Raw genomic sequence first — 18084 nt, 5'->3', positions numbered from 1 at the left:
AAAGAACCAGATGTCCCTCAACAGAGGAATGGATACAAAAAATTTGGTACATTTACACAATGGAGTACTACTCAGCTATTAAAAACAAGAACTTCATCAAATTCTCAGGCAAGCAGATGGAACTAGAAAATAACATCCTGGTTGAGGTAACCCAGACACAAAAGAACAGTATGTACTCACTGATAAGTGGATATTAGCCCAAAAGCTCACAATGCCGAGGATACAACCCACAGACTATATGGAGCTTAGGAGGAAGACCTGTGTGGATGCTTCAGTCCTGCATTGAGGGGGAAACAGGATAATCATGGGACGTGGAGGGAGGGGCACCTGGGAGGTAGAGAGGCCGGGGAGGAAATAAGGGGCCAGAATCAGGAACTGGAGGGGGCATGAGAGAGGTACAGAGGGTCAGGAAATCAAATAAAAGTATGTAGCAGGGGGGATGAGGGACAGGGGATAGCTACTGGAGGGTCCCAGATGCCAGGGAAATGAAAGGCTCCCAGGACCTAATGGGATGATTTTAGCAGAGGAGGGGAGAAAGAACCGGTAGAGAGCACCTCCAGTACACAGGATGGGGTCACATACCCATCTCAAAGTTTTTACTCCAGAAATGTTCCTGTCCAAAGGAAGAACAGGGGCAAAAAATGGAGCAGAGACTGAAGGAAGGCCATCTGTGGACTGCCCCACCTGGGGATCCATCTTGTTTGCAGACACTAAACCCCAACACTGCCGCAGTTTCCAAGAGGCACTCGCTGACAGGAACCTGGGATGGCTGCACCTTTGGAGGCTCAGGCAGCAACTGACCAGTGCAGATGTGGATGCTTGGAGCCAACTGTAAGACTGAGCTCAGGGACCCTGGTGGGGGAGCTGTTGGAAGGCCTGGAGGAGAGGAGGGGGATTGCAACCTCATAGGAAGAACAACATCAGCTGGCCAGACCACCCAGCGCTCTCGGGGGTTAGACCACCAACCAAGAATTGTATAGGGAGGGATCCAAGGCTCCAGATACATAGGTAGCAGAGGATAGCATTGTCTGACACCAGTGGGAGGGGAGGCCCTTGGCCCTGTGGAGGTTTGATGCCACAGCTCAGGGGGTGCTGGAGGGGTAAGGCAGGAGAGGGTGAGTGGTTGGGGGAGCACCCTCACAGAGGCCAAGGGGAGGAAGGAGAGGGAGGTTGTGTAATGGGGGGCTTGTGGAGGGGCAACCGGGAAGTTGGATATCATTTGAGATATAAATGAATGGAATGATGAATTTAAAAAAAGAATATACAAAGTCAAGCTCATGACTAAATAGGGTATTTGAGCAAATGCCTTCTAAGGCTCCAGAAACATTGAGGAAGAGAAAGCAGAAAACACTAAAAAGCATGGAGAAGATATACAAAATGACACCTTCAGTGCACGACCCAGGCATTTCAAATATGATCTCACAGAAGCTGTGGCTCCCTATACAAGATCAAGCCAGCTTAATATTGGAGAGAAGAGAGAAATTTCTCCCGAGAAATTTCTGGCAGCTAATAGCTGCTAAAGAAAGGAAACTCTGTTTTTGTCACACACACACATACACACACACACACACACACACACACGCACACGCACACGCACACGCACACGCACACTCGCGCGCACGCGCACGTGCACACACACACACACACCCTGCACATACACACACCGTGCACACACACACACCGTGCACACACACACACACACACACACGCACACTATGGCGCACGCGCACACACACACACCCTGCACATACACACACCGCGCACACACACACCGCACACACACACACACACACGCACACGCACACGCACATGCACATGCACACGCACACTCGCGCGCACGCGCACGTGCACACACACACACACACCCTGCACATACACACACCGTGCACACACACACACACCGTGCACACACACACACACACACAGCACACACACATAACTGTACACAGACTGACAGCACTAACTAGACACAGTGAGATTTTTTTTTAAGGTCATGAAGTTGAGAAGGGGTTGTGTTACAAGAGATGTCAGGGGAGTTTGAGATAGGATGGCAAAGGTAGGATTATACTTCATAGTTTGCAGGCATGAAATTCTCCAAGAACAAACTTTTTAGTGTTTTGTATTGCAGTGAAATGTTATTTGTCTTGATTAATGACTGTTTTTAAGACACCAGCCCCTACATCCAGTAAGAAGACCAACAATTCATCTATCCCATTCTAACTCCAGCACCCGGGGACTTAGGAGTTGCTATCACCCACCGTGCACCTACTTTTGTACTCCCCAAGTCCAGAACGGAGGCTCAGAACTGAAGCCACAAAACCCACAGTACTCAGATCCGCCCCTGTCCCATTACCTGTAGCAATTAGCTCAAGCTGGTCACTCGGAAGAGACCAGCGACTCCCATTCTGGTAGGAGCAGCGGTAGCGTCCAGCATTCTTTCTTTCCATGGTAGGAATGACAAGAAAGTCTTGATCTTCATACTTCTCTGGTTTCAGTTTCTCCAGGCGATATAAATCCACATCTCGAGGGCCCTGGCACCTCAGAGTGACTGGCTGACCCAGAGGCACCAGGGAACTGGGCTCAGCCCGGAGGGAAGGCTTGGGAAGTGGGCCTTGAAAGGGAATCATGGACTCTAGGTTAGCTTCGGTAAAAACAGGTCCCCTTGGAGTCCTGGCACACCTTCCAACCTCTCACTAGCTGGATACTGAGGAGGTTTGGGGTGCTAGGGAGACCATACTCACCACTCTGTGCTTGAATTGCTTGCAGTACACACAGCCCTGAGGAAAAGAACCAGAGGCTAGAGACTCCCTTGAACCTGTACACATGCATTAGTTTATATCAGAATTATCATCCATTTTAGTTGATCGATGCAACCCAGGCTGGCCTCAAACTTGCTCTGTGACAAGAGATGGACTTCTAATCGCACTGCCTCCACCTCACATGTGCTGGGACTGCAGCCACACGCCACCACACGCGGTTTTATGTGGTGCGGGGAATGGAACGCAGGACTTCATTAATGCTATCTGAACTAACCTATGTTCCCAGACCATAGTTTCTTACTATTTCAAAAGACACTGTTGCACAAGATTCAACTGGAAAAGGCCAAGCCTCAAAGCCAAATCCCATCCAAGAGAGGAACTGTGAGCATGAAGCGGTACCAGTGAGTTCTCTTGGCATTTGCAAGCTACTGGAAGAGAGACTCCTTTTTTATTCCCCCTGTTAATTTATTTGTTTACTCATTTTGCATCCCAAGCACACCCTTTCCCTTCTCTCCTCTCAGCCCCACCCTTACAGATACGGCCCACCTATTACTCCCTCCCCGTCTCCTCAGAGAAAGAGAAAACCCGGCTTGGGTACCACCTTGCCCTGGCACATCACGTTGCATCTGGACTAAGCACATCTCCTACTGAGGCCCAACCATCAATTCAGCTAGGGGAAGGGGAGACAGTGGGCGACAACCAAAATGGAGACAGCTCCTTCTCCAGTTGTTAGGGGACCGACTTGAAGACCAAGCTACACAACTGCTGCAGGGGGGCCTAGGTCCAGCCCCCGCATGCTTTTTGGTTGGTGGTTCCATCTCTGTGAGCCCCCATGGGCCCAGGTTAGTTAACTCTGTAGGTCTTCTTGTGGTGACCTGATCTCTTTCAGTTCACACAATTCTATCCCCCAACTCGTCCACACAACTCCCTGAGTTCTGCCTGATGTTTGACTGTGGGTCTCCTCATCTGTTTTCATCCACTGTTGGATGAAGAAAGAGTCCATTTTCTTTAAAAGTGGGCCCCCTCGAAGTTGACCATGAGCTAGGTCATGTACCCAAGAGTATATGGGCTGCACAAACTGTACTTGATAGCTTTTAAAGAAGTTTTTTAAAGAACACAAAGTTGGGTGACTAGGGGAAAGAATTTGGGGCAAAGGTATATATAATCTAAACACATCTCACAAAATTCTCAAAGATTTTTTTCTTCTCTTTCTTCTTTTTTTCTTTTTTCTTTTTTAAATTAAAGGACTGTTGTGCCGTGTCACTTGCATGAAATGTCCAGAAAAGGCAAAGCCACAGAAGCAGGAAGCAGCCCAGTGCTTACATGGGGTGATAAGGGTGGGGCAGTGCGGAGGTAGGACCGTTTAGTAAGTGTACAGTTCCTTTGGGGGGTGGAAACAATGTCATGAAAGCAGCCTGGAGTGCTGGCTGTACCACATTATCAATGTACTAAATGTAGCTAATAATTTTTAATTAATTTTTTAGGCTAGCATACACAATAATGGGTTTCAGCTTGGCGTCTTCATTCATGAGTCCTACACTGTGTCCTCCTCATTCATTACCCTCCATCAGTCCCCGACCCTGGTTCTTCTTTAGCTGATCTCTTCCTTCAGTTCTGCTCCCTCTCAGTTTCTTTGTTTATTTTTATTTTTCCTTTTTCTTATTAGATATTTTCTTTATTTACACTTCAAATGTTATCCTGTTTCTGGTTTCCCCTAGAAAAACACCCTATCCCATACCCCTCCCCCTACTCACCAACCCATTCACTCCCTCTACCCTGCCCTGGCATTCCCCCACTCTGGGGCATCCGCCTTCTCAGGACCAAGGACCTTGCCTCCCTTTGATGAACAGCAAGACCATCCTCTGCTTGAGCTTCCTTTGATCTGTGAATTGTATCTCGGGTGTTCCAAGCTTCTGGGCTAATATTCGATTATCAGTGAGTGCATGCCATGTGTGTGTTCTTTTGTGACTGGGTTACCTCACTCAGGATGTTATTTTCTAGTTCCATCTATTTACCTAAGAATTTCATGAATTCATTGTTTTTAATAGCCGAGTAATACTCCATAAATGTACCATATTTTCTGTATCCATTCCTCTGTTGAAGGACATCTGGGTTCTTTCCATCTTCTGACTATTATAAATAAGGCTGCTATGAACATAGTGGAGCATGTGTCCTTATTACATGCTGGAGAATTCTCTGGGTAATGCCCAGGAGTGGTATAGCTGGGTCCTCCAGTAACTAGTACAATGTCCAATTTTCTGAGGAACCACCGAACTGATTTCCCTAAAGAAATGTTCCATCTTACACCAGTCAGAATGGCTAAGATAAAAATCACAGGTGACAGCAGGTGCTGGTGAGGATGTGGAAAAGAGGAACATTCCTCCACTGCTGGTGGGATTGCAAGCTGGTACAACCCTCTCAATTTCTTTTATTTTATTTGATATATTCTTTATTTACATTTCAAATGATTTCCCCTTTCCTTGATCCCCCCTCCCTGAAAGTACCATAAGCCCTCTTCCCTCCCCCTGTTTTCCTATCCACCCCTTCCCACTTCCCTGTTCTGGTATTCTCCTACACTGCTGCACTGAGCCTTTCCAGAACCAGGGGCTACTCCTTCCTTCTTCTTGGACATCATTTGACATGTGGATTGTGTCTTGAGTATTCCAAGCTTCTAGGCTAATATCTGCTTATCAGTGAGTGCATACCATGAATGTTCTTTTGAGACTGGGTTACCTCACTTAGGATGATGTTCTCCAGCTCCATCCATTTGTTTAAGAATTTCATGAATTCATTGTTTCTAATGGCTGAATAGTATTCCATTGTGTATATATACCACATTTTCTGTATCCATTCCTCCCTTGAGGGACATCTGGGTTCTTTCCAGCTTCTGGCTACTACAAATAGGGCTGCTATGAACATAATTGAGCATGTATTCTTATTACATGCTAGGGAATCCTCTAGGTAAATGCCCAGGAGTGGTATAGCAGGGTCCTCTGGAAGTGTCATGCCCAGTTTTCTGAGGAACCACCAGACTGATTTCCAGAGTGGTTGTACCAGATTGCATTCCCACTAGCAGTGGAGGAGTGTTCCTCTTTCTCCACATCCTCGTCAATACCTGCTGTCTCCTGAGTTTTTAATCTTAACCATTCTGACTGGTGTGAGGTGAAATCTCAGGGTTGTTTTGATTTGCATTTCCCTAATGACTAATGATGTTGAACATTTCTTAAGGTGCTTCTCAGCCATCCAAAGTTCTTCAGGTGAAAATTCTTTCTTTAGCTCTGTACCCCATTTTTTAAATATGGTTATTTGGTTCTCTGGAGTCTAACTTCTTGAGTTCTTTGTATATATTGGGTATTAGCCCTCTGTCAGATGTAGGGTTGGTGAAGATCTTTTCCCAATTTGTTGGTTGACAATTTGTCCTTTTGACGGTGTCCTTTGCCTTACAGAATCTTTGTAATTTTATGAGGTCCCATTTGTCACAATTTCTTAATGTGTAAATTCCATTGACCTTTCTATTTTCCATATCCCTTAAGATCTCTTTCTACTCTCTCATGATCCTCTTTCTGGTTTGAAGACCTACATACACACTTACATGTAGTGGGTTGGCCTAATGCTGCTTGTATTTTAATGCTAGGACCCCCATGGCTGTTATTCCCCAAGAGAGCTTCTGTACCTAAAGATACTGAGTCACCCTGCGCCCAGTTGATTGTGATTGGTGAATAAAGATGCCAACAGCCAATAACTAGGGAGAAGAGAAGTAGGTGGGATTGTGTGTTGGCAGACTTAGAGGAAGGAGAAAGGGGAGGAAGAAGGAAGCCAGCATGGAAGAAGAAGAACATGCAGGAGAGAGAGAGAGAGAGAGAGAGAGAGAGAGAGAGAGAGAGAGAGAGAGAGAGAGAGAGAGCCATCATGAGATAGGAATAAAGAGAATGAGGCCACATGGGATGGCCAGTTGGAGCCAGTTGGAGCCAGTTGGAGCCAGTTGGAGCCAGTTGGAGCCAGTTGGAGCCAGTTGGAGCCAGTTGAAGCCAAAAGTCGCACAGATGAAGCATAGCAAATACTAAGTAATAATTTGGTGTTATAGATAGGGAAATGGATTCTAAGAGCATGGAGGGTAGATGCTTGCCCAGCGATTGTGGTGTTTAGGGCATGTTAAAATATAAAAGCTATGTGTGTGTGACTTTCATCCGGGAACATAAATGATTTAAGGTAGGTTGAAAACCCATGCTGGGATTTGTTAATAATTTGCTACTACACATACACCACAACTTTAAATCTAAGTTCCCTACATGGAAAAAAAAACCCACCATATTTGTACTTCTTAGTCTAAGTTATTTTGCTTAACATAAATATGTGTTTTATTGCAACAAAAAATATTGATAGGATCAGAAGTGAGGAGGACACAATATCTGTCCCAACACTGCGAGTAACTGGGAACAGCGGGACCCAGGCATGCAGAAACACTGCCAGATCAGTAACACAGGTTCCTTCTGCACTGTCTGGGCCAGTGCCCTGAGCAGATGTTGGGGGTATACTCCGCAACCAGTCCCACAACACCCAGAGAAAACTCCATTCCCAGGTGCTCTTACACACCCAGGATCCCAGGATTCCAGGATCCTGGGATCCCAGGAGCTTGGTCACACCAGGATCTCAGGGTCCCAGAGGGAGTTTGATTGCCAGGAGCTTAGACACACCCAGGATCTCAGCATCTCAGGATCACAGTATCACAGAATCACAGGGCCACAGAGACAGCTGAACTCTGAGGAGTTCTGACACAACCAGGATCATAGGAAAGCCAGGCTCCAGTCAGATATAGTGAGGGCAGGTAACACTAGAGATAATCAGATGGTGGGAAGCAAGCATAAGAACCTAAGCAACAGAAACCAAGGTTGTATGACATCATCAGAACCCAATTATCACACCATAGCAAGTCCTGGATACACCATTAGACCAGAAAAGCAAGATTCAAATCTAAAATAACTTTTCATGAGGATGACAGAGGACTTTAAGAAGGACATAAATAACTCCCTTAAAGAAATACAGGAGAACACAGGTAAACAGGTAGAAGCTCTTAAAAAGAAACACAAAAATCCTTTAAAGAATTACAAGAAATACAATCAAACAGGCAAAGGAAATGAACAAAACTATCCAAGATCTGAAAATGGAAATAGAAACAATAAAGAAATCATAAGAGGAGACAACCCTGAAGTTAGAAAACCTAGGAAAGAGATCAGGAGTCATAGATGCAAGCATCAGCAACAGAATACAAGAGACAGAAGAGAGAATCTCAGGTGTAGAAGATGCCATAGAAAACATTGACACAACAGTCAAAGAAAATGCAAAATGCAAAAAGCCCCTGACCCAAAACATACAGGAAACCCAGTACACAATAAGAAGACCAAACTTAAGGATAATAGGTATAGAAGAGAGTGAAGATTCCCAACTTAAAGGGCCAGTAAATATCTTCAACAAAATTATAGAGGAAAACTTCCCTAACCTAAAGAACGACATTCCCATGAACATACAAGAAGCTTACATAACTCCAAATAGACTGGATCAGAAAAGAAATTCCTCACATCACAATTAGACAACAAAAGGAGGTCAAAGGGATACAAATTGGAATGGAAGAAATCAAAATATTACCGTTTGCAGATGATATGATAGTATACTTAAGTGACCCCAAAAACTCTACAAGAGAATGCCTAAATCTGATAAACAACTTCATCAAATACAAAATTTTCTCAAACAAATCAGTGTCCTTCCTCTACTCAAAAGATAATCAGGCTGAGAAAGAAATTAGGGAAACAACACCCTTCACAATAGTAACAAATAATATTACATACCTTGGTGTGACTCTAGCCAAGCAAGTGGAAGATATATATGACAAGAACTTCAAGTCTCTGAAGAAAGAAATTAAAGAAGATCTCAGAAGATGGAAAGATCTCCCATGCTCATGGATTGGCAAGATTAATATAGTAAAATGGCCATCTTGCCAAAAGAAATCTACAGATTCAATGCAATCCCCATCAAAATTCCAACTCAATTCTTCATAGAATTAGAAAGAACAATTGCAAAATCATTTAGAAAAACAAAAACCCAGGATAACAAAACTATTCTTAACAATTAAACAACTTCTGGGGAAATCACCATTCCTGATCTCAAGCTGTATTACAAAGCAATAGTTATTTTTAAAAACTGTATGGTATTGATATAGAGACAGACAGGAAGATCAATGTAATAGAATTGAAGACCCAGAAATGAACCCACACACTGTGGTCACTTGATATTTGGCAAAGGAGCTAAAACCATCCATTGAAAAAAAGACCACATTTTTAACAAATGGTGCTGTTTCAACTTTCGGTGTGCACGTAGAAAAATACAAATTGACCCATTCTTATCTCCTTGTACAAACCTCAAGTCCAAGTGGATCAAGGACCTTCACATAAAACCAGACACACTGAAACTTATAGAGGAGAAAGTAGAGAAGAGTCTCGAACACATGGGCTCTAAGAACAAGAATTGATGAATGGGACCTCATAAAAGCTGGTTTTTCCCTGTGTCAGTGAGTATCCATTGCAAATACGTTCTTGGTTGGGGGTGGGGCTTCCTCTGGCTTGAACTCGGCAGGTCTTGTGGGTGCTACAATAGTCTGTGTGTGTGGTTGGTTGGTTGGTTTGTTGTTTGTTTGTGTTTAATAAAAATCTATCTTTTATGGTTTAGGGAGGGGTTTTATTGTAAATATGAGAAAGAGTACAGCCAGAGGCTTCTGGGCGGAGCCAGAGCATGGAGAGGGAGTAGGAGGCTAACCAAGGCCAGACTAAACCGAGTCATGAGAGGAGAGGGAGGGGACAGTAAAAGAGGTCGACCAAGAGGAAGGGCGGGAGACAGAGGGGACCAAGGGAGCCCATGGCTGAAGGGCTGTCGAGGAGTGAGACGCTGAGGGAAGGGAAGCCATGAAACTGGAGAGGTTTAGGGTAGGGAGAGGTTGAGAAGCTCTAGGATGAACTTTGCAACAGGCATTTGCAGTGCTGAGAGATGACAGCACGTAATGTTGTATTCTTAATTGTTTTAATGTTCTCATTATTTTAAAAATTATCATAAGGCAGTGCATATGTTAATTAGTTTGAGCTTGCTATTCCCATGTGCAGACATTTATCGAGACATCATCCCTCATTATAGATATATTTGCCTTTTATGACAATGAAAAAAAAGTAGACAGGTCCCTCCTCCCATCTACAAAAGAAAGAAGATAACTGTTTTTAAGATGTAGAGATATAGTTTTGGTTGTGAGCCCAGCCTTTAACTGCTGAGTCATCTCTCCCGCCCTGAAATACCACTCTTGGGAATATACTCAAAAGATGCCCCACCATGCCACAGGGGCACGTATGTTCAGAGTGGCCTTGTGTGTGAGAGCCAGAAGCTGGAAACATCCCAGATGCCCCACGACAGAAGAATGGATACAGAAAATGTGGTTCATTTACACAATGGAATACTACTCAGATACGAAGAATGAGGACATCCTGAGTTTTGCAGGCAAATGGATGAAACTAGAAAATATCATCCTGAGTGAGGAAACTCAGACCCAAAAGGACATGCATGGTATGTACTCACTATTAAGTGGATATTAGCCAAAAACAACCACAACGACAACAACGAAACAGTGCAGAATACTGAAGATTCAACCCACAGAACTCAGAAAGTTCAACAAGCTGAGGGCCCAAGTGAGGACACCTCAGTCCCACTTGGGAGGGAGAAGAAAGCAACCACAAGGGGGAGGGAGGGACCTGGGAGGGAAAGTGAATGGGGGCGGGGAGGGGGGGAACAGCATGATCTGGTATTGAGTGGGGAAAAAGGACTGAAGCCCTGAGGGCCAACAAAAAGAATGGAAACAGGGAACTTTGGGAGGTAGGATGTGGGGTGGGGTCAGGGGAAAGACTCTCAGGACTTAAAGGAGGGACCTTAGATGAAATACCCCACAGTGGGGAGAGGGAACTTAAAGAGCCCACTTCCAGCAGAAAGACATGGCATCAAGTGAGGCATGGGGTTACCATCCCACAGTCAAAACTCTGACCCATAATTGTTCCTGTCTGAAAGAACTACAGGGATGGAAATGGAGAGGAGCCTGAGGAAAAGAAGGTAGAGTGACAGGCTCAAAGTGGGATCCAGCTCAAGGGGAGGTCCCAAGGCCTGACACTATTACTGAGGCTATGGAGCACTCACAAAAAGGGACCTAGCATGACTGTCCTCTGAAAGACCCAACTGGCAGCTGAGAAAGCCAGATGCAGGTATTTGCACCCAACCAAATGGACAGAATCTGCTGACCCCTGCTGTTGAATTAGGGAAACGCTGGAAGAAGCTGAGGAGGAGAGTGATCCTGTAGGAGGACCAGCAGTCTCAATTAACCTGGACCCCTGAGATCTCTCAGACACTGGATCACCAAACAGGCAGCATACATCAGCTGATATGAGACCCCTTACACATATACAGCAGAGGACTGCCGGGTCTGGGTTCAGTCAGAGAAGACGCACCTAACCCTCAAGAGACTGGAGGCCCCAGGGAGTTTAGAGGTCAGGTGACATGGGGTTTGGGGAGGGTGGGTGGAGACATCCTCGTGAAGACAGGAGGCATGGAGGACGTATGGGATGTGGAACAGTCAAAGGGTGGAAGGGTGGACCAGCAGGGGAATAAACTCTGGAGTGTAAAAAAATTAATAAATAAATGATTAAGAAAAGAAAAAGAAAAGTGGAGATATAGACGCAATGAATTTTATAAAAAAAGTGTGGCAAGAGTGGAAGAAAAGACCCTCTGTGGGCTAGAGTATGAAACAGAGCCACGTGCATGAGATTTGAATCTTTTAAGATACATATAAATTATTTTTGTAATCAAAATAAACAACCTAGTTGATCTTTCACATTGGAAAAGCGAATGCAGAACTGGTGGCACACTTCCTTGGATTGTATTTGAACCCTTGCTATGTGACAAAGTGCTTAACCTCCCCAGGTTTTAGTTTATTTACCCACAAAACGAGGGCAATGACCGGCCCTGCCTCACTGAACTGTGGGGAATCAAATGAGTCCTTTTTTTAAACAAAGAGGGGAGGAGTCCTAGAATAATGTCTAACGCATAAGTGTGCATTGCATCAGCGTGCTAAAGAGTAACAGGTGGCGTGTACCCCGAGGACACCTCTTACCCCCAATAGCTCAACAGTCTCTGCTCTACCTCTTGGAGCCATAAATCTCTTCTCATAAAATAAGGAAATAACAATACAGGTACCGCACAGGCACCAGCCTGGTGACGAGTGGTCAAGAGAAGCACTTGCCCCAGGCTGCATCATTTAGCTCTGTGGTGAAAACAGGCAAAGACAGACTGGATTTGTAAACTAGTCCAAAACGTTACCAAACCCAAACAAATAAAGGTGAAATGAAGAGGAAGAAGTGAGAGAGAGAGAAAAAAGAAAAAGAGAGGGAGAGAAGAAACAAGTGAAGAAAGAAGGAAGGGGATTTAAAGTTTAAAAAGAAAGATACAAAGAAGAAAAGGAACGGAAAGGAAAGAGAAGAGGGGAGGGGGAGGAGAGGGGAAGGGGTGGGAGGCAAAAAGGGCCAGTAAGATGGCTCCAGAAGTAAGTTTGCTGATCTGACGCTCCTAAAGTACGGATGGTTCATTGGTTTCTGCTAACTTCTGCCACTCACAAAATTGGATTCCAAAATCTGGAGTCCAATTCTTCAGCTGCTGTTTTCCCTCTACCTGCTTTCCAACACTGCTGTTCTCCTCTCTAGGTTCTGACCTGCTGTGCCCTCCACGGGGCAGCTCTCTCTGGCCCCTGCAGCCTGCTCTATCTCCCCTCTCTGGGTAAGTGAGTGTCACCCCCAACTGCCTACTTTGTTTACTGTTGTTACAAAGGCCAGGCCAGGGTGACAGGAAGCTCCTCTAGCCTCCCCTGGCCCCCAATCACAAGTACAAAGGAAGGACGCCTTTCTCTGTGATTTGGACCATTTTTCTCTCCGAGAAGCCATTCATTCTGCTTGGAGCTCCTGGAATGGAAATTCTTGTCCACATGACACACTCCGTCCACCTCAGCTACTTGCACACTCAGCTCTGGTCTGTTAGGCCCATCTATCTGGGTCTCTCTACAGATCACCTTCCCCCTCTCCCCAACCCCACTTCCAACCCCACCCCCCAACCCCCTCTCTCCTCTGGCTTTCCCTGGCCTTCTCTCTGCAGCCCCACTGTACCACCTCTCTAGCCCCAGCCTGAAGCCCTGCAGCTTCTGCTCTCTGCCCCCTTATTAGGAGCGTATAGGAACACCTCTTCCCGAGCAAGGTGTTCAGTTTGTGCCCCCCCCCTCTCTCCCTCCACTGACTCAGATTTTATTACCACAGCTTGGTCTCAGGACATATCAAAACCTGGTGCCCTTGCTTTCCAAATGCCCACAGATTGTAACAACTGCCACAAACAAATGATCCTAAAGTCACTTATCTCTTAGGTTATATAACGCCCCTCTCTTAAAAGTCTTTTATCTCTATGGTTTCTCTGCCCTCTGCCCTCAAAAATCTTTTAAGACTCTTGTGTAAATAGTCTTAATCTCACCATCTATAAATTCATTCAGTGTGGTTTAAGAATCTGTAAAATCTGTTGCAAAATTTGGCTTGAAGTGTATTACTGAAAGCTTATCACACACACACACATATGATTCAACTCTTATATATGTAACTTAGAATCAACTCATGTTTTAAAAATAGATATTATAAATACCAACCACATATCTGGCAGCCATCTTTACTAAGGTTAAAAAGTACATGTCATGTGACTTTACCATCTTAAGGTGACCACCTCATACAAAGCAACAATTACAAAACTTCTCAGTTTACAAAACTTCTCAGTTCAACCAAGCCCTTAGGTTATCACTGAATCTCCTTTAGACTAAGGAAGCAACAAAGGTCTCTAAACTATTTTATATTGGTGTGAAATTTTGTAAGATGATATAATTTAAGGTTATGAAGGTCTACTCAGATAAACAAAAGCTGATTTAACATGTCTTGCTATTTATGTCTTTGCTAACTGCTCAATACCAGCGTCCATATTTATATAAGTAACAGCATATGTTTGATAAATAAGATAGATTGCATAATCAAGATTTATAAATTCCTAAGGTCTACTCAGGTTTACAGTAATTGTCTAGCTCCTTTGTCTTTGTTCACTTTGTTAAACTTTAGCTATTTGGATAAACTAAGTCATACAAAATGGTGATAGTTCTATTTTGAAGGTAAAGGTAATTCAATTAAATCTTCAACTCAATTTTTTTTTTTATTTTTGTAACACACAGGGTTTCTCTGTGTGGCCCTGGCTGTCCTAGAACTCACTCTGTAGACCAGGCTGGCCTCGAACTCAGAAATCTGCCTGCCTCTGCCTCCCAAGTGCTGGGATTAAAAGTGTGTGCCACCAGTGCCTGGCCAACTGAAATTTTTATGGCTCAAACCTAACAGGGATAAAGTTCTAAAATATGTAAGCTACTAACTTATAACCCGTTCATTTAGTAACAAACTTTATTAGCCTCCTGTACATGTTTTCAAAATTAAGCCTAGAGCCTAAAATTAGGTATAATTAATAGACGAATAGTCCTCAAACTCTTCAGAGAGCTTCTGGCCATGGAATTTAAACAGTTTAAGCTTCCCATAGTAGACATAACACCTGCCTCTTAAGGTGTCAAAGAGGGTATATGGCTGGGCAGTGGTGGCGCACGCCTTTAACCCCAGCACTCACGAGGCAGAGGCAGGAGGATCTCTGTGAGTTATAGGCAAGCCTGATCTACAGAACTAGCAGGACAAAGAACACTGTTTTAGGAAAAAAAAGGAAGATGAAGAGGAGGAAGAAGGAGGTAGAGGAACAGGAGAGGGGATAGGGAGGAGAAGGAGAAGAGGAGGAGGAGGAGGAAGAGGAGGAGGAAGAAGAAGAGGAGGAGGAGGAAGAAGAGGAGGAGGAAGAAGAGGAGGAGGAGGAGGAAGAGGAGGAGGAGGAGGAGGAGGAGGAGGAGAAGAAGAAGAAGAAGAAGAAGAAGAAGAAGAAGAAGAAGAAGAAGAAGAAGAAGAAGAAGAAGAAGAAGAAGAAGAAGAAGAAGAAAAGAAGAAATATGGAGCAAGTTGACTCCACCTGGATTGTGGTAACATTAACCACTAGCAAAACTGCTACCAGGGCTCTGCACAAAGTGTGGACATTTTGGAGTTGATTGCCATACTTTGCCTGGTCAAAGTCTGTTTTCCCATATTCCTCTACAGGAAAATTCTCAAAGACCTATCCTGCTTCATATGACAGCAGAAGATTAAATGACGCCCTATATAGCCTCCAAAGACTGACCACTGCCCCCAATGGCTCCATGGAGACCACCATCTTAAGTAATGGGGATGTCTCTGTCATTTGAATTGATACATAGACCATTTATACTTCTAACTAGACCACACATCATACTTCTAGCTAATTTTTTTTTTTGGATTTCTGATAATATTAACTAATTGCACCTAGCTCTTCACCCAAGGCTTAAGGGACATTCTCAGTTCTTCTGCCTTCTCAGTTCTCTTCATAATGTAAGTCAAGTCTCATCCTCACTTACCTAGAGCTTCTAGACCTCCAGCTGAGAAAGACAAAGGTTTGCCTGGCTACCAGAATCTAAAACAAATAAATAAACAAGCAAGCAAAGTCACAAAACAGGTTTTAAAGTAACTTTTTTCTATACTTTTGTTTTAAAAAACTTGCTTCTCAAGGACTGCTCTTAGCAATTAACTGCCCATGTCTCATGGTAAGTAATTGGATGTTGAAAAAGTCATCTTCACGTAGTTGGGGGATATGGAGCCTGAAGTGGCAACTTCCGGTAGCCAGGCAGGACTCCCAGTAGAGGGATAAGGGCACCAAACCACCCACAAAACCTTCCACCTAAAATTTGTCCTGTCTACAAGAAGTGAAGAGACAAAGATGGAGCAGAAACAGAAGAAATGGCCAACCAATGACTGGCCCAACTTGAGATCCACCCCATGGGCAAGAACCAATCCCTGACACTATTAGTGGTCCTCTGTTATGCCGGCTGAGAGGAGCCTAGCATAACTGTCCACGGAGAGGCTTCACCCGGCAGCTACTAAAACAGATGCAGAGCCACACAACCAAACACTGGAGGGAGCTCAGGAAGTCTAGTGAAAGAGTTGAGGGAAGGATTGAGGCCTCTGGAGGGTACAGGGACTCCACAAGAAGACGAACAGAACAACTGACCTGGACCCTTGGGGGCTCCCAGAGACTGAACCACCAACCACAGAACAAGTGTGGGCTGGGCCTAGGCTCCCTACACATATGTAGCAGATGTGCAGCTTGGTCTTCCTGCAGGTCCCTCAACATCTGGAGCAGGGGCTAAGCCTGACTCTGTAGCCTGCCTATGGGTTGCTTCCCCAGCTGGGCTGCCTTGTCTGACTTCTGTGGGAGAAGATGTATCTAGGCCTGTAGGGCCAGGGTGGGATAATTACCCAGGAGGGACCTCCCCTTCTCAGGAGTGAAGGGGAGGGGAGGAGGGGGAGGGGAGGAGCCTGGATGTAAAGTGAATAAATACATAAATAAATACATAAATACATAAATAAATACATAAATACATAAATAAATGGAAAAATAAAAAGGTTTCAGGTTCCTTTTTCTCGCTATGCTATTGTTATACTAAGGCTTTAAAGGTTCAGAATTTTGACAATCAATGGAGATCTGAACACTTTGGTTACCAGTTCTCTCTTCATACCTTTGGGCCTCCTGACTGCTGCCCCTGGTTCCCCTCTTCCCTCTCCCTTCCCCTCCCCCCTTTCCCCACATGGATCAAGGTCGCATCCTCTCTGGACTCTCTCAGACGTCCCTCCCTCTGGCTATGCTCTCCTACATATCTATAACAAACCTTTTTCTCTGCCATACCTAGGAATAGTCATGTTTCTCTCCTTTTTATTTCACACACAACAAATAAATAAATAATAAGTGTTTTTCAAATAAAGAGGAAAAAAAAAAGCCGGGCGGTGGTAGCGCATTCCTGTAATCCCAGCACTCTGGGAGGCAGAGGCAGGCAGATTTCTGAGTTCAAGGCCAGCCTGGTCTACAGAGTGAGTTCCAGGACAGCCAGAGCTACACAGAGAAACCCTGTCTGGAAAAAAAAAACCAGACAAACAAATTTTTTTTCCAAAAACAAATTTTTTTGTTTTGAAACAAAAACAAAAAAAATAATAATAAAAATAAAGAAAAAAAAAGAGGAGGAAGAGGAAGAGAAGAAAGAAGAAAAAAGAAAGAAACAAAGAAACAAAGAAACAAAGAAAGAAACAAAGAAACAAAGTAAGAAACAAAGAAAGCAAGCCAGCCTTGGTGTTCCTGATACAGAGGGAGGGAAGTATAAATAGCCTTGGAACACTTGTTTGCCAAGGCAAATTAAAACAACTAAACCAAACATATCACATCTCTATTTTCCCTTCCAACATATGGAACCTCATAGACTCCATTCTTGCACTGAAATTTACCACGGACAAGATGTTTTTAATTTCTTTGCACATGGGAATTGTTCTAAGCACTTCCCAGGTCACCCTTAGGACTAGGACTCACCAATATAGAAGAAAGTGGGTGAGGCTGGAGACATGGTTGTGCGGCCCCCGTCCTGAGCTGTGCGGCCAAGCAGGGGAGTTGTAGGTGCCTGGGACACAGGAACAGGATGCACTGAGGGTGAAGAACTCCCTCCTCCCTGCTTCTACCAGCCTCAGCTTTCCGAATCGAGAGTCATCAAGACAGGGACCTCTCCCCAGTAGGATGACTTGCACGCAGCTTTTAAAGCCATAACTTATCTCTTTTTGCCAGCTGTATGTCAGCCATCTGTCTGCCTAGAGGGGGCATAAACTCTGTCCTAGACTCCCATAAAGTCCCTAACAGTTACTAGGGAAAGGCTAGTCCAAGCCTCATAGATTGCCGGTTCCAAAAGTCATTCCAATTCCCCCAACTCCAAAGGGTAGTTAATATGTGCAGAAATAAGTACCTGGGCCCAGATCAAGCTTGACAATAGAATAATTTCTGGTAGTTAGATAAACGTCAGCATTCCCCCAAGAATTTGTGAGACAGTTACAGATGTCTAGGAGAAGTCATCTCCCTTGCCTCTGGCAGTAGGACCTGTGACTCTCCTTTGGCACATACCTGAGGTTTCATCGCAGCCCATACTGGCTGCCGGGTTCCCACAGCTCCTAGTCATAAGTATCTGTCACATTTCAGAACCCCACACCAGCACCCTGGCCATTCTCAACTCCCCGGGATTCCCTTGTCCTAGACAGCCAATTATTCT

General features: G+C 44.6%; 1 protein-coding gene across 4 annotated transcripts in view; it reads right to left on the bottom strand.

The window, feature by feature from the left end:
- The window catches only part of LOC127674415 (platelet glycoprotein VI-like), a 50318-nt gene extending 32765 nt beyond the window's left edge, over nt 1-17553 (bottom strand). For all 4 annotated transcript variants that reach the window (XM_052170220.1, XM_052170226.1, XM_052170211.1 and 1 more), the window contains exons 1-3: nt 17361-17553; nt 2742-2777; nt 2354-2611 (exon numbers count right to left, since the gene is read on the bottom strand). In XM_052170220.1, coding sequence (XP_052026180.1) covers nt 2354-2611; nt 2742-2777; nt 17361-17394 — 328 coding nt within the window. In that variant the 5' untranslated portion in view covers nt 17395-17553. The remainder of the gene's footprint in view (nt 1-2353; nt 2612-2741; nt 2778-17360) is intronic.
- Nucleotides 17554-18084: the final 531 nt, after the last annotated feature.

This window comes from Apodemus sylvaticus, chromosome 1 (genome assembly GCF_947179515.1).
Source record: "Apodemus sylvaticus chromosome 1, mApoSyl1.1, whole genome shotgun sequence".
NCBI classification, from domain to species: Eukaryota; Metazoa; Chordata; class Mammalia; order Rodentia; family Muridae; genus Apodemus; species Apodemus sylvaticus.
This window is presented reverse-complemented; position numbering and strand designations above follow the sequence as displayed.